The sequence below is a fragment of the Macrobrachium rosenbergii genome, chromosome 50 (genome assembly GCF_040412425.1).
Source record: "Macrobrachium rosenbergii isolate ZJJX-2024 chromosome 50, ASM4041242v1, whole genome shotgun sequence".
In the NCBI taxonomy this organism is placed as follows: Eukaryota; Metazoa; Arthropoda; class Malacostraca; order Decapoda; family Palaemonidae; genus Macrobrachium; species Macrobrachium rosenbergii.
This window is the reverse complement of record NC_089790.1, coordinates 14,976,760-14,992,900: the sequence shown is the minus strand read 5'-3', so window position 1 is coordinate 14,992,900 and position 16,141 is coordinate 14,976,760. Positions and strand designations below refer to the sequence as shown.

The following is a 16,141-nucleotide window of genomic DNA, read 5'->3' as shown; positions in this document are numbered from 1 at the left end:
AAGACTAGTGTAGAGTACACCTGGTTGCTGGCTATACACTTCGATGACCCAGTGGATAAAGGTTGTTGTTTACAGAAATAAGAGTTTGGCACCGATGCAGCTTTTAAAAAAGGTCGTAGGTAAACCGGATTTCTCATTGCAATATAGATTGCCTCTTGGCGCTAAGCCGTTTCCTGTATTGTCTCTCACATTTTTCATTTTCTAATAACTAATCCTCTGTTTCCTTCTCTTATTTCTTTCAAGTGGACACCACAATAATCTTTCGAAGATTAAAAGTTTCAAGTCAGTGACCCCTGTGGTGGGTTTGTTCCATATGAATAGGGTTCATCCTGCGAATAATAATAATAATAATATTGTAACTGGTTGGTTGTGGATGAGCCTCCTGTGCCTTAAAACTTCCATAGCATTAGCTACTTAACACACCTACACACAAGACTCATTATTAGTATGTTAAATTCCCCTAAACACGCTGCATGACTTACCACCATCTTGCGGGCACTCTTTCACTCCATCTATCCAGCCGTTTTTAAATCTCCCACTGAATTATATGCCCTTTTCACCAACCTCTCAGCCTCCCCCATTCTTTCTACATTACCAAACCATCTCTAAGAATTTCTTACACTATAAATTCTTCGGGTGTCACATATACTGTTCAAGCAGTTCAATGCAGGAGCTCAAACCTGTGCTCTTTCATTCTCATTCAGCATCCACACTTCGCCTCCATAAAGGATATTTGGCTCAAAAATTCATTTATAAATTAGTTACTTAACTTCCAAAGTGCATTCAATATATTTACTTCCAAATACTTCAGTGAATCAACTGCCTATATATATATATATATATATATATATATATATATATATATATATATATATATATATATATATATATATATATATATATATATATATATATATATATATATAAATATATATAATTTTTTTATAAACCATTTTAACATATTTATTGTTTCCATCCTCCAAGTTTTCATTTACCCTAATCTTACTCTAGCTTATATTTACTAACTATATATCAAATTATGATTAAGATTACCACACTCGGACACCCAGTTTAATCATTTATTGTAAGTATAAGAAATACTTCTTTAAATTTCTCTCATTACATTTACCCCATTAACTAAAAATCTCCGAAATTTTATAATAAATCTTTTTAATTTTACCAACAAATAAATATTCTGTCCTTTCTCCTTCTCTTTACAATAAAGATAGACCATTTATCTATCGTGTCTTCCGACAGTAATATACTTTATATCCATTATTTTAAACTTCTTAAGACTTTTTTTTTTCCTAATTCTCTAGGTAAGAGTCATGTCCGCTGTCACAGTTCCGAGCGGAATCCGTACGTAACCGGATGACTAATGTAGACGTATATAGGAAAAAAAATAGTTGTTATACAGCTGTATAGTCTATATCAAGATAATAATATACTTTATATACATTATTTTAAACTTCTTAAGACTTTTTTTCCTAATTCTCTAGGTAAGAGTCATGTCCGTTGTCACAGTTCCGAGCGGAATCCGTACGTAACCGGATGACTAATGTAAACGTATATAGGAAAAAAATAGTTGTTATACAGCTGTATATTCTATATCAAGATAATTGTAAATTGTAATTGCATTGTAGCCTATTTTGGTTCTTGTGTTTAACAATTATTCTTTTGATTTGTTTTTGTTGTTTTGCAAACGAAATAAAGAAGTGAAAATTCAGTTTATATAGACTGAGATCTTGTCCAATTGTTTAAATCTTATAATAAACTATCACATCGAATAGTTACACATTGCATTGTGTATTAGGTCATTATACGTTGTTCGTTGGTTAAACGAACGAAACAAATGGCATGCAGTGGAACTGTGACGAAGTGTAATATTTACTTTCGTTCACGGAAGTTTATCTCGTCTTGGAAGCCAGAAAGATTCAAGAAGTTTTTGACAGATTGTCCCTAGGTAAATATTCCTTAAGGTTTATAACAAAACATCGTAAATTATAATGTCATGTGAATTTTACAGGAATGTATTTTTTAATTATATATTGGCGTAGGGCAGTTTTATATTGCTTTTAGTAGGCCTAAGGTATGCACGGCCCACTGTAGGCGATTCTTTGTTCTGTAGGGGTTGGACATCGGTAGGCAGAAAGGGTTGCCTAAATGATTATATAGGCTACTGAACTGTAATTACTGTAATGTTTTAACCCCTGTAACTCGTGATTCGACTGATTGATAAATAGGCATGTACAATAACACCTTTTATTGTAGACCTATGCTAGTCTATGGGTTTTCTGACAGGCTTGGCCTCTTTACGATGTAACTGTTGAATGTGCTAGGTCTTACTATAACCCCTATAATCATTTCTATGGGCAGCTTTTGATTAATTTAGCCCATAGTAACCCCTACACCATAGCCTATTAGGCTACCAGGCTATTTAACAATAATGGCACCCCGTCCCATTATGTTCCGAGTGGAGCAGCACAGTTTTAGGGGTGGGTTCTCTGAGGAAAGAAGGCTTATGATTCAAAAGCATTAGTAGTGTGTACAGTAGTCTACAAGCCAAACACTCCTAACCTAACCTAACTTAGGACGCCAGATCATACCTGACCCCCGAGACTGTTGTGGCTAAGCCTCTTTGTATCAGTGATGTGAATAGGTTAGTTTCATTGTCTTTTATAATGTGTTCAACTGGGTATAGATGGAACAAATTTGCATTCTGCTTCGCTCCTGAGTTTATGGGGGAAGACTCGTAATCCGTCGATCAGAGACCTGAAGTTTGAGAGCTTTATGATTCTCGAGACAAGGTGTTTGTGTCCAGGTCTAGATCTTCATTTGTCCCCTTTCGCCATGATTTCCTGTGCATTCCTATCAGTCTTCATCCAACTGCCTCCTTAAATACTTCTACTGTTTTCTGACCAGATGTTCATTACTTTTCCTCACTTGTACTATTCATTTCAATCTGTGCGATTTCTACCCTTTTTCAACCTCTTGGTACAGTACTATATCTGTCCACCAATTCTCCATTTGAAATACAGCCTTCCCACCATACTTTGGCCATGAATTTTGACATTCAATGATCATACCTTTTCAAAATCTACATTTTCCATGCTAGTGCGCATGTTTCTGCTACATAGAGTAATTTTTTAACTCCATATCAGATTCTTAGCCCTATTTCTTTCATCTTTCCCTAAAATTATAGAGCAAGTGCAATGCCTTTATCCTCATCAAGAACAGTAACAATATACTACGCCTGTGCCATCTTTTAACCTCATTCTTCGATTCCCAAGGTTTTACCTTTTCCAAATTTAGCAGATGTTTGTAACTCAGAATTTGCTGTTATATTGGGTGCTGTTCTACCTCCATTGAGAAATATAACATCTAAGATTCTCAACTATTGCAACCTCCAGGTTGCAGACTACAGTTATTAACAGTATAAGCACTATATATATTACTATACAATGTTATCTGAAACAGTTTGGTTGAAATTATAAACATCACAGCCCTTACCGAACCTTAGTGGTGAGACATACAGTATTTACTATTTGATTCCAAGAGTTTGATATTTTTACAGAAAAAATAGTAAGCCAAGATGGTCCACGATAGGCTGAAAGAGTTTCGAGACAAAGCTGGCCTTGACAGTGAAGTGGTTACAATTACTGTTGATGGTGGTGAGGAGCAGAAACAGCTATTGGATCTTTTGGATAAGATTGGCCCACTCTATACAAAGTTAAAGGTTTGTATTTTCTCTCTTTTTGTTTTTATGCATGTTGAATTTTGACGATGATGTGAACTACAAAGTCAAGAAATTAATGTTTTATTTACAGGTTCTTATGTATGCTTTAAAAACAAGTCAGGATGTTTACATGCAGCATATAAGGAATCCTCCAGTCATTGTAGACTTAGCCTAACTCATAATCATCATTATTTCATTTCCTGCGTAGGTTTATCTGTGTCACACTAAAATACCTTCAGAATTGAACATGAAAGAAAACTGCACATCTGTTTGCAGTAAAGAGAGATCTCTACAGATATTTATCAAGTGAACTTTGGATTTGTAATAAAAAAAGAAAAGTTTAACCAGAAAAAGAAAACATAAATAAGACTTCCCCTCACAAAAGCTTTAACTTCAACTGGATTTGTGACAGTATAGTATTAGTAGAAGATGAAGCATAGCTAAAATCAAAATTTTTTTTTCATCTTCATTTATCACTTCACTTACTTATATAAGGTACTGCTTGGTATAGGTTTTTTCATGAGTTATAGTTTATATTTCCATTTTATTTTGGCAAAAAACAATGTTTTATTTTTCATGGCACAATTTCATAAAAGGCAGCAGAACCAGTTGGCCACAGCCTCTGATGGACAACTTACTGGGTCCTGGTTATCAGATAACTCAGGATTAACATTAATCCACAGAAGAAGAAATTACAGGGAAAAAAAGAATAATTCCTTTATGAAATAAATCCAGCTTATTTAATTAAGATTTTTAGGTAAACTTTCCAAAAAACTTTTAATGAAACTTGCCAAATGATTTAAAAACCTCCATAAAAAAGGGTCTCCTTCCTAAGAGTGATATTTGTGGTTATAATTGAAATTGGTATTATAAAATAGTAAATAAAGCCAGTGAACAACAATATTCATATAAGCAAGAATTTAATAATGATAAAATTTATCATTATTAATATTGTGATGATTGTAGGAAAATTAACCATAATATTAAAAGATTTTTATGTTTGATATACTGTACTACATCTTGGTTTTTGTTTGCACAGGATATGAAGGAGACAGTCATGGAATTGAGAAGTTTAATACATGAACATGACAACAGAGCTAAACTAGAAGATGGGTTTGCAAATTTAAAAACAGATGCAAGGAAAATCCGGGCGCAGTTGGAAGAGGTAAGGTCTCAAATTTCATATTTTGTTTGTCATCAGGTAAATACTGTAGTATGTGTGTAGTGTATGCTTTAATTATTTTAGCCTCCTCTTTCTGCTTCATGAAGAAAATATATTCATACATGCATAAATCTTATTTTATTCCTGCATAATGCTTTTTAAAGGATATATAGCTTAGGAATAGTCATTGTTGAAAGAGGAATCATTATGTAGTCTGCTGGATATCTTTATTTGCCAGGAGAAATCCTTTAAGCAAACATTTTCCTTTAGCATTTATGAAATGTCTCAGGAAATCAATAACAATCTTTTCTTCCATAGGGTAGCATACCCAATCTGGGCTGCCACCTACTGGTACCCGCCCCCAAGCAGACTATCACTGGTATCCAATCAAAGCTTATATAAAATAGGAGTTGATTTAAATGTTCTGAATGAACTCAGTTATGTTTTATATATTTTTTTAACTTGAACATTTCTGTGCCATGTACCAAATATGTTTACAAAGATAACTGTGTAGGTCTTCATTTTTCAGCTCCTTAAGGGAGTAGTGCCATCAGTGCAACCTCATGTGGTGCACAGTAGGCATTACTTAAGGTTCTTTGCAGCTTCCCTTCAGCCCCTAGCTGCAACCTCTTTCGTTCCTCTCACTATACCTCCGTTCATATTCTCTTTCTTCCATCTGACTTTCCACCCTGTCCTAACAGTCGTTTCATAGTTCAACTGCAAGATTTTCCTCCTGTTACACCTTTAAAACCTTCTTACTGTCAGTTTCCCTTTCAGCGCTGAATAACCTGATAGGTCCCAGCGCTTGGCCTATGCTTAAACTGTATAATCAAATTCAATTCCAATTCTTTTTTCAGATCAAGCAAAAGGGTGCAAAAGTTCAGGTGTAGTTCAGCACGCAGCATCAACTCATCATTTCTCACTCATTCATCACCTCACCTTAGTGTTCCAAGAACTCTCAGTGACCCAGGCTGAGACACAGGAGAGACATCGTCAGTATGTAAGAAAAGAACTCATCATTACAGGTGAGAATGAGTATTCAGAGGAAGCAGTGTTTTGGCGTTGAAATTTGGATTCCTATTTTTTTTATTATCCTCCTGACTGCAGAACTATTGAGGGTACTATTGATGTTTTTTCCAGATTAGATAAAAATATTGCACTTTTATATGGATGATATTGGATACTGTACTTAAGTTTAAAAAATTTGCTTGACAACACCAGGTAGTATCATGTTTAGGGAAATTTTTAGTGGCATTATTGTAGATACCACCAATTACTAAATAATAGATTTTGCAGTTCTGTGATTTATGCTATATTCATCAGCAAATTTACTTACAAAATGTCCTCCTTCAAACTTTGTGTTTATATTTGTCTTTAACTTTACAGGTTTATTTAGAATTAATAGATAAATACTTTACAATTTATTATTATTATATAGGTCTCTTAATATCTGAAAATATTTGCTAGTAATTCGTTCTTTTGTTATTTCCAAATCAATCTTTCTCTAGGGGTGTATGACAGTGAGTATTCTGTTCTAAAAATTTAGCAAATGTTTATACCCATGAATGAGTTTGTATGACATACAGCATCTTTTTCAAAATACTTTGGAATCCTTACACTGTACTCTGTTGATTTACGATACCTTTTACACCAATAGGTCAGTGTGGTATAAATGAAAGTGAACTGGACAGTCTGCTTGACCAGTCAACTGAAATATTCACTCAAAACATAATCCAGGAAACGCAGATAGCGCGGCAACAGCTCCACGATCTTCAGGAACGGCACGAGGCTGTCATAAAATTAGAGAAATCTATAACGGAACTATGGCAATTATTTCAGGTAAGGTAGTAGAAAATACAGATGGGGTGAGTTGGTTAGTTACTATCACTTCCTTCAGATGTAAAGATAATCACTGCTTCCCTTTACAGTCAGTCACAAAGGAACACAACCCAGTCATGTACATAGATCTGACTGTACAGTAGTAATAGGAAAATTGTGTGTAAGAAATTATGAGTTTGTAAATATGTATTATAGAATTTTTCTATGATTGACTTTATTCATTATTTAATTCCTCAAAACTGTGGTTGGTGTATGTTCCTCTTTCTGATCCACTGTGAATGGATTGAATAAGAGATTTCTAAACAAATTTCATATGTAATAGTAGGTATAAGTAATTTTCTTGAATAGACTTAAGCTTTAATTGATGTATGCAAAGGTAAATATTCTTAATAACGAAATTAAAAGAGGCCCTTTTAGCTTAGGTTGTGAGAGATCCTCTTTTAGGCCAGTTATAAATACAGTAATGTGTTTGTAATGAAACAATTATTTTTTTCAACTAAATTTTTCCATTGCAAACCTATGACATACAATGCAGTTTTTTGCTTTGCAGTTAGCAGATCAATAGCTGCATGCCATTATCTTCCTCTCTTTTAAATAGGACATTGACCTCTGAGACCATTAAGTTTTCATGTCACAAAAAGAGCTAATTATAAATATGGGCAGTGCATTGAAAAAAATTTTTGAAAATAAATTTTATAACTAATGAGACTTTAGAAATGAATGTGTGATTACAACAGTTGATTCTTCAACAGGACATAGCAATGCATGTTCAGCAACAGGGTGAAAGCATCAATAGAATAGAAAACTATGTTTTTGTGGCCCAGGAAAAGGCTACAGGTGCAAAGGAACAGTTGGGACAAGCATTAATCAACAAGAACAAAGCAATGAAGAAAAAATTCATATGTGCTATAATTGCAGGAGTGGCTCTCCTTATCGTCGTACTCGTTATCATTTTCTCAGTATGTGAATGTTGATTTTTTTTGTCATGTTTGCTTTTGCTTCTCAAGGTTTGTCGGTTCTGAAGGTTTTATATGTTCATTCCGGTAGCTTAATTACAATATAGTTACTAAGGTGGCTTTTTGTGTTAGCTTTTTCAGTTTTATCTCTTCCTCACTTATTCATTTTAGTATTTTACGCTTGTTGTACAAACCCATAATTTATATCACTGCCTCATTTGTAAGTCTTTGCAAATCAAAAAACTCAATTGCCAAATAACATCTAGAAGAAGAGTGTTTGCTGCTGGTTAGCAGCAAGGTACTTGCACAGCCTCAGACCTGTTCCACATAGGCAAGAACCTCACCTTTCATGTGTCTGTTTTGCCGTCGGCAGTTTTATTCTTGGATGCTCATAGTCGATTGTTGCTTCTAATTTTCCCTTGAAAATTGTATCTAAAAATTAGTACCGTAAGTGCAATTTTCAAGTCCACATAACACTAGTGTATATAGTGCCCACACAAAGATTTTATCTGTGGTTATTACTGTTATTGCTATTGTCAGTTATTGTTATTAAAATAAAATGTTTTAGCATATTTGGAATGGTCATTTTAAGTGTTGTAAAAGCAGGGAAAGGTGAATTGCGTAATATATCAAGACAAACATTAGACTGACGGACAGTACAAAACAGTACATGTTCTAACTGGCGTACAAATTTGACTTAAGACATAAGAGAACGAATCTCATTCATAATCTGGGAACTGGCTTTACACAATTACCCATCTCCCAGCCTCACTCTCATCTTGTACCCATAGCTAGACCATACACAAAAGGAGGTTCTAGACCAACACAACTGAAAGTGGTAGCCTTACCACTAACAAGGCAGCGTATGATCTTTTTCCAGTTATTTTTGGGAAATAGAAGGTGTATTTTTTTGTGAAGGCATGCAAATGAGGCAGCGTTAGTTATAAAGGATGGTTTTGTGTAAAAAAAGCTTTTTAAAGAATTCTAACTTATCTTTTAACATATACTTATAATCTCTCCTTTATGTCTTTCGTGAAATATCTAGTGATATTATGGTTTAATCATCTTTCTCTTGTCTAAAACTTACTAATAACTTACCCTTGTAATTGTAAAATGTTAAATTTCTATCTAAAGGTAAATGTCTTTTATTTAGTCTTTTTATTGTCTTATTTTACCAGTCATTTCTTATTTTTACCATTGTTTCTTTTTGTTGATACTCACATTTTCTCTGCATGTTATGGGCATCTGTACTACCAGCAAACCTTTTGCATGTCAGTACAATGATTTGCAGTGCACACTGTGCTTTTTATTTTTAATATTAATATCTGTTAAACCTCTAGTTGATGTATGAGTTCATAAGATACTCGGATAAATATTTGTTATTTTTTAATTTAGAATATATTAGCAATCAACATCATATAACAGCATGTTTTGAATATCTGCTGATGTCACAAATGTTAGTTGCTCTTGCAGTGCATGTTTTTAAGCCATGTGTAGATCATAGAAGTGATGGAGAGTTCATTGCTGAAGAAATGTTTTCTATCCTTCTTAAATAAAACATTTTGATCTATGCACAGTACATAGAGCAATAAAATATATTTTTAGCCCTAAGAAGGTCAGAACTTTTTCACAGATCCAAGAAGTGTATTTCTTGCTTTTTGACTGTTAATGCCAATTCAGGATAAGGTACAAAATGTGCAGGACTGGTTGGCCTTCATATATATATATACTGTATACAAAAAACCTTTAAAATTATTTTTATATAACTTTTAATGTGGAGAATGAAAAGTTAGGTTTGGGCAGCTAAAGTGGCTGTATCATCCATAACTTCCTATGAAATATACATTCCTCTTAATGACTTGAAGAAACTATCTTCAAATATAGTTTAATCACTGACATGAAAGGTGGACAGAGTTTGGGAACAATCAGAAACTGAAAACTATAAGCCCTTCAGTAGAAAAATAAAGAGCATAAAAGTAGCTAGAATGGCCATTTGTCATTTATATTTCACACACACACAGCATGATATCCACCAGAAATGTCATGGCACAGCTTATTATCGTGGAATCTGTAAGGATCAGCTGTGAAAGAGAAACCAGATTATGGCATGGCAAGGTCATGAATGAGTTGGTAGGGGAAAATAGTCCAGGAGAACAAATATGATTTTTGAAGGAAGTTGGATATTTCCCATGTTTTAATCAGAGATTGGCATATGTTCTGTCAATTTTTTAACCAAATGGTGTTGAATGACCATGACTTACAAGTCTGTGTTTAGATCAGATCCTGATTGATTGGTCTTCGAATTATTCCTTCTTTAAGCCTAATCTGTTAATTTAATATATGTTTGATCAATTTGAACTGCATCACAATAGTTCTATAAAGTATGAGGTAAGTTCATTTAGATTTATGGAGACCTTGTAGCAACCGGCATTATACTGTCTATTGAAATCAATAAATAATGCTTTTGTATATACAATACAATTTAATGAAATCAGCTTTAGTATTGCTATCATCTTGTCTAGAGCTTAATTAACATGATTAAATACTGTATATTATTGGTTATTAGCTGCGTTAGTTTCTCCCAGTCACAGGACATCATTAGTAGATATTCTCATGTGATATTAGTGTAGTATATATAAATTTATATATTTTAAAATTAGTTTTAATGCCTGATAATATATAATATATATTTATTAGTTTTCCTTCTTCTTTTATTATTCAATTAGACCTCTTATGATGAATATACAGTTCTGTATGCATGAAAAGAATATTAAGTTTGATCCTGTTTCCTTGAACATTACATCAGCTTTTCTTTCTAGGAGTTTCTGTAGAGTGATTGCAAGAGTAGACTCTCTCAGTATTGTATTTCATAGTATTTTTATTTTTGGGAAAGTTCCCCTTACCATATTATCAGATCATCTCATGTACAAACTGGTGCCATTCCCATATACTGTATTTATGCTTTTATATCTGTAATTGTCTTCTTCACGTGCCTGTTATTTTACAAAATTTTCTTTCATCTTAATCATTCTGAGTTTGTGCAGAATTGTCAAGAGGATAGAGGATTTAAAATATACTCAATTATTAAATGAAATTTTGGATAAATTTTACAGGATATCAATCAATTTCCTATCACTCATGTATTTTTTTTTCTCTACAGTTTTTGTAGACGGAACTTGTATGGTTACTTCTTGAGCATACCACCCACGAGGCCTTCTCACCTGTCGACACAGGTTATGCCTGTAAAATGCCGTCCAAGGACTCTCTTAATTTTCAGGCATATCACATGCAAGTCATTTGGTGCCTTCACAGATAATGATTTTTGTCATTGAGTTCAAGTCTGATATATAAACAAAGGTAAATTTAGTAAATCCTGCATATTCTTTATTGTGTTGATACTGGTATGGTGTGCCTTTTCATTTTTACTCCCACAGATTGATTTCTGGGATGTTTCAGCTCAATTATTCATAATCAGTGAACATGACTGGATCATTGACAGTAGTACAGTAATTCATATGATAACTCTTTATATAAGTAACTGAATCACTTTTGTATTTGCACTATGCAATTAACATATTTGAAGGTGCTTTTGAAATGTGAAGTTTTGCAATGAATTAAGCTTTAGTCACAGTGCCTATAGATTATAAGACGTCACAACCACTGTAATGTGAGTCACTACTTAATGCATATTTTTTGCAGCCTGTTAGAACAGGGATGAAGACATTTGCAGCTTCACTGCCAAATTTTTGTGCAATATTCACTGTAAAAAAATTAAATACTAGGCAGTTATAATGGAGGCCATAGGAGTTTTTCTAGGATTACTTATGCCAAGTAACTGAAGACCTCTTTCAGAGATCTTAAATATAAGAATGATCAGAATGAAAACGTCTCCCATACGTGGGAGGAAGATGGGGAGTTATGACAGCTACCTTAATGCTGAAATATTAAGCATTCTTGAGCTATATATACTCTTGGGTTTTATTATTCATACATGTTACTGTGATACGCTTTTGGACGAGGTAAGATCCATCTTATCTTAAACATGAGTAGGGATTCTTTCATTATACATTTTATAGGCATCCTGTGTCTTTACATTGATTCAGTGCTATGATCATCAACTGTTCAATTTTGCGTACATTACAAATAAACATTTGACACTCTTGGTTTGATACCTGTAAACCTAGAACTATTTTAAATTCCTACATCACTGTGAATTGTTACAGAGACCCTGAAAAAGGTTACTGGAGAATTAGTCATATTTATGTATTCACCTAGCCATTTCTAAAAAATTAGGTCCATTTTAAACTCAAGCAAAACATTTTATTTTGGTGTGTCTGAAGCACAATAGTCAAATTACTATGCCAAAACTCATTTCACACCATTAAATATAAGTACAGTATCATTTTTGCCTATGGCATTAAGCTGTCAAGTACTCCTGATAGTATTTTGGGATATATCATTGTGTTTCATCTATCGTTTTGCTAAGTGAAGATTACATAACCTTACTGCGGACTCATGTTGCACAGTACTAGTTTTCCATCAGGCGTCTAAATGGTAATAATCAGTTATGTACTTGCAGTTGACACTGAATAACTTACTTGTTTAAAATTAATAAAGAATTGTCAACAACTAGTCAGAACCTCAGATAACAGCGGGGCATGCTGTCCTTGGGTTAGATTCATTCATAGAATTTGTCTGCATTTTCATTAAGTCAGCTACTGTAGATTAGTGTCTTCTCAGCAGCTCAATTGTGTGGTTAAAAGGCTGCAAATTAAATAACAAATTAGTTACCCTGCAAAGAAATGATAATAATTATTCTTCTGTTGTAGTTACTGTACTCTGAAAGACCAAATGTATGTTTGCTAACTGAGAAATGCAGATTGATACATTATTTAAACATCCGAACAATTTATTCTGCAAACATTTTGAAATCGTACTTTATGTATGCTACAAATCTTTGCATCTTGCATATGAGTCTCCTTCCAATCTGACTTTGCTCCTCTATGAATTGCATTTCTAAAGCTTATTTGGTAGGTGCCGTAGAATCTCAACTTGGGAAAAGTTTTATGGATCTAGCTTTTCAATAAAGTAAAAACCTGATTGCGTAGTGTTCACCATACCCCACAGCCAGCATCCAAAGCACATACAATAATCCCATGTAATCAGTAGCATGTACTAATCTATCGTTTGTATGTATTATTCAGTGTCATACATTCATCTTCTAATTGCATTACCCCAAGACAGTAGCCTAGCAAATACACCATCATAAGATAGCTTAGGAGACCTAACTAATGCTCACAAAATGCACAAAATTCATTCAGTATAGTTTAGGAGACCTAATTAATGCTCACAAAATACACAAAATTCATTCAATATTTATAGTTAGGTCCCATGCAGTTGTAGGAACTCTAGACATTTAATTCTGAGTCCAAATTGTTATAATTATTACTTTTAAAGTGTTACTAACACTATAATACCATTTTGTAGTACGCACATACTGTAAGCCCAATTACGCATTTCTAACCACGGTTCTAGAATTACAGGGAAGTGTTCTTTAGACAAACAAAATGTAATGCAACTACATAAAAAGTAATATTCATAGCATAATTATTGGTACTAAGACCACTTTTTCTTCACAGTTTAATCCCTAGTTGGGTTTTCTGTTTTTAATGAGCTTTCTCAGCTGTTTTTGTCTTAAATGGCTCATTTCATAAATGGTTTTGGCAGATGTTCTACAAACAGAAAGAATGTATTACATGGCTTTAGGAGTTTTTGGTAAAGAAAGTACATTTTATATATGAGATACTCATTTCATCCATGTACCAAGAGGAAAGTAAGGAAAACTGAAGTTGAAACTTGAGTCCCAAAAAAAGTTGAGGTTTTTCCTTAACATGCGAGATATCTTCCAAGTTTAGTGTTTATATTCAGTGATATATGTATGTGAGTGCATAGTAACAGCAAAGACATTCTGCTAGACTCGGTGTCAGATTTCTTTCAGATCCGAAGGAGAAATACTCTGGAACTCCATTCCACTACAAACTTATTTAGGGCCTTATTTTCCAACTTCATAAATGCCTGTATCTGTTTATGGATTACTCTGTTTGTGGTGTGATAAACTATATATGAATTTCCAATTAGAGGCTTATTAAATACATCTTGTGTTTGTGGTGTGTTAAACTATTTATGAAATTCCAATTAGAGACTTATCAAGTACATCCTTAATTCTGGATACAGTTATATACCAATCGGAAATGAAGATGAGTGAGGGTTATATTGATTAGAGGGTCCAGTAACTATAGTTAACATGAAAATGCACGAAACAAACAAACTGTGGAGTATTTTATTACTTACAGTCTGCTATTGAACTGTTTATAGTAACCAGATTCCCATAAGTCCTAAGGCGTTTAGACCAACTAGAGGTGTAGCAAACGCAGGAAGGTGTGGCGCAGTACATCCTGGATGCTGGAGGCTGTCAAAAGTTATATGGGGCATCCCCTTGGCCTCCACCTGGATTGCTTTCTTGTCCTTTACTTTTCATCAGTTGCCTGTGGTCTCATCCCACTGAGCTTTCCAACTTAAACTTTGTCTGCTCCTATTTACACCTTTCGTGTAAGAACAAATCCTTGGGAAGAGTTGTATGAGAGCCTAGAAATGTAATGTATTGGTCGTATCAAACTAGTTCATAATATGATGATAAACAAAGTGTTTGGATAACAGGGACTTTAAAAGTATTTAATTTTGCTTTTTATTTATCAATTTCTGTGTGTAATAATATAGTTGATGTTGTTCTGTGTGAAATAAAGGGTATTCAGTTTAGTTAATAGCCAAAAATATTTGAAGTAGAATGTGGACATAGGCTTTTACCACTTGGAATATAACTCCATCCTTAATATAAGCGAAGTCTGATTACCATTATGCTTTAGGAAGGCAATATCTGCTAGACTGAATCATTAACGAAGATTATAGAAAAAGTTTTCAAGGGGTAAACCTCCAAAGATCCAGGTTTTGTGAAGAGTCAGAAACATTGTTTTGGGGTTTTTGTTATTTAGGAAATAAAACTAATTAGGAAGAATGAGATTAAGGTAAGGAAAATTATCCTCCGTTTGTAGATACAGAAGAAAATGCTTTTTAAACAAGTTGGCCCTAAAATGCTCAAATCAAGATCACAATTTTAGATTTTAGTATAAGTTCACAATTTCTTATAAGTGGTTGATTAGTTTAACAGAGTAATAATCTCGCTATTGTCAATGAGATCACGTTCCATTGCAGGCTGTTCTTATATTAATTGCATATCAGTATCCCTAATACTATCTTTTACTGTCGGCTCAAGAATAAGTGCTTGTTCTCGGTACGCTGTTACTTGAGGTTCAGACTCTAATGATAATATCTTGAACAATTTGTATTCTGTCATGCAAAGATGTAAATCTATTTTTGTAAGTTGAAAATTCGGTAGCAGCATTTATGAGTAGTTTTGTATTTTTTTGACCAATGGTGTTCATCCAACATGAATTATACACTGAAGGTGGAAAATTTCATGTTCATCTTTATTTTAAAGGTGCAGTAAGGGTTAACTTTGTGTTGATTTCCATTTCCTTGTTTATTGTTAGTTATCTTTACAAATACTATGATCAATTTTTGAAATATTATGGTAAGGTGCTTATGGATTATGCCTTGAAGTTTTTTCTTAATTCATACACCTTTAGTTCAAGATGAATTTTGTTATGAAAATGCCCTTTATTTTCAGCTATCTTATTTAACCCTGTATTAATTTATTAAAGTTCTTAATAATTGTTATCTAATGCAGTACTATATACTGTAATATATATAAAATTCCAAACTTTTCATCTGTATTATTTACCATTTTATTGATTTGTCAGTGTTCATAGGCAGTCTATTTTTTTTATAAGCCCAGACAGTGTAGCAGATAGTTTTGTGAACTTAGTAACTTTGGCATAATTGCTTAAATCATCTTAATAAAATCATGTACTGTATTTTATAGTGTTCTAGAGTGCTCCTTTGTCCTTTTTTTAGGGAGCAAGGACTTGGTATTGATAAGTATGTAGTCCATTCTTTTTTTATGGCCTCTGCTATTAATAGTTGATAGCCTAGCCAAAGCTTCAAGTTTACCAACTAGATTTCTTACTGTTGTTATCTCAATAACATTAAAGAAGGTCATTGGCCTTTGTATTCCATGGAGCTTGTGGCTAGGGTACATTGTTCATTGTACTCACTTGTACCCCACACTCATCTTATGAGTATTGGCAACCTTGTAACTGGCTGCTCCATGACTGATATTCATTTGTTGCACATACAGTATGTGCAGTTGGACCGAGTACTAGTTAAACTTAATTTAAAAGCACAAGCCTTGAAAAAATGTTGAAAAGATAAATTTCAGAATGTTTCAAAATGTAAAGCTTGAATTTACTATGTGCCAAATTAATCCTTTTA

The 16,141-nt window shown here is 33.5% G+C and overlaps 1 protein-coding gene across 1 annotated transcript; it reads left to right on the top strand.

Annotated features, from left to right (window-relative positions):
* Positions 1-1,833: 1,833 nt before the first annotated feature.
* On the top strand, positions 1,834-15,534 carry LOC136832662 (syntaxin-1A-like). Its single transcript, XM_067093951.1, has 7 exons — positions 1,834-1,963; positions 3,575-3,736; positions 4,776-4,905; positions 5,759-5,923; positions 6,556-6,737; positions 7,490-7,696; positions 10,854-15,534. Exons 2-7 carry the CDS (start codon positions 3,593-3,595, stop codon positions 10,860-10,862), a joined length of 837 nt encoding a protein of 278 aa, XP_066950052.1. The 5' UTR covers positions 1,834-1,963; positions 3,575-3,592; the 3' UTR covers positions 10,863-15,534.
* The last annotated feature ends 607 nt before the right edge of the window (positions 15,535-16,141 follow it).

What these genes read in the sequence shown, in the direction of transcription:
- LOC136832662 (XM_067093951.1), top strand. Translation starts at nt 3,593, where the DNA reads ATGGTCCACGATAGGCTGAAAGAGTTTCGAGACAAAGCTGGCCTTGAC. An exon ending in GGCGCAGTTGGAAGAGGTAA is followed by an intron (nt 4,906 to 5,758) that starts GGTCTCAAATTT and finishes TTTTTTCAGATC; the next exon opens with AAGCAAAAGGGTGCAAAAGT. An exon ending in AACTATGGCAATTATTTCAG is followed by an intron (nt 6,738 to 7,489) that starts GTAAGGTAGTAG and finishes ATTCTTCAACAG; the next exon opens with GACATAGCAATGCATGTTCA.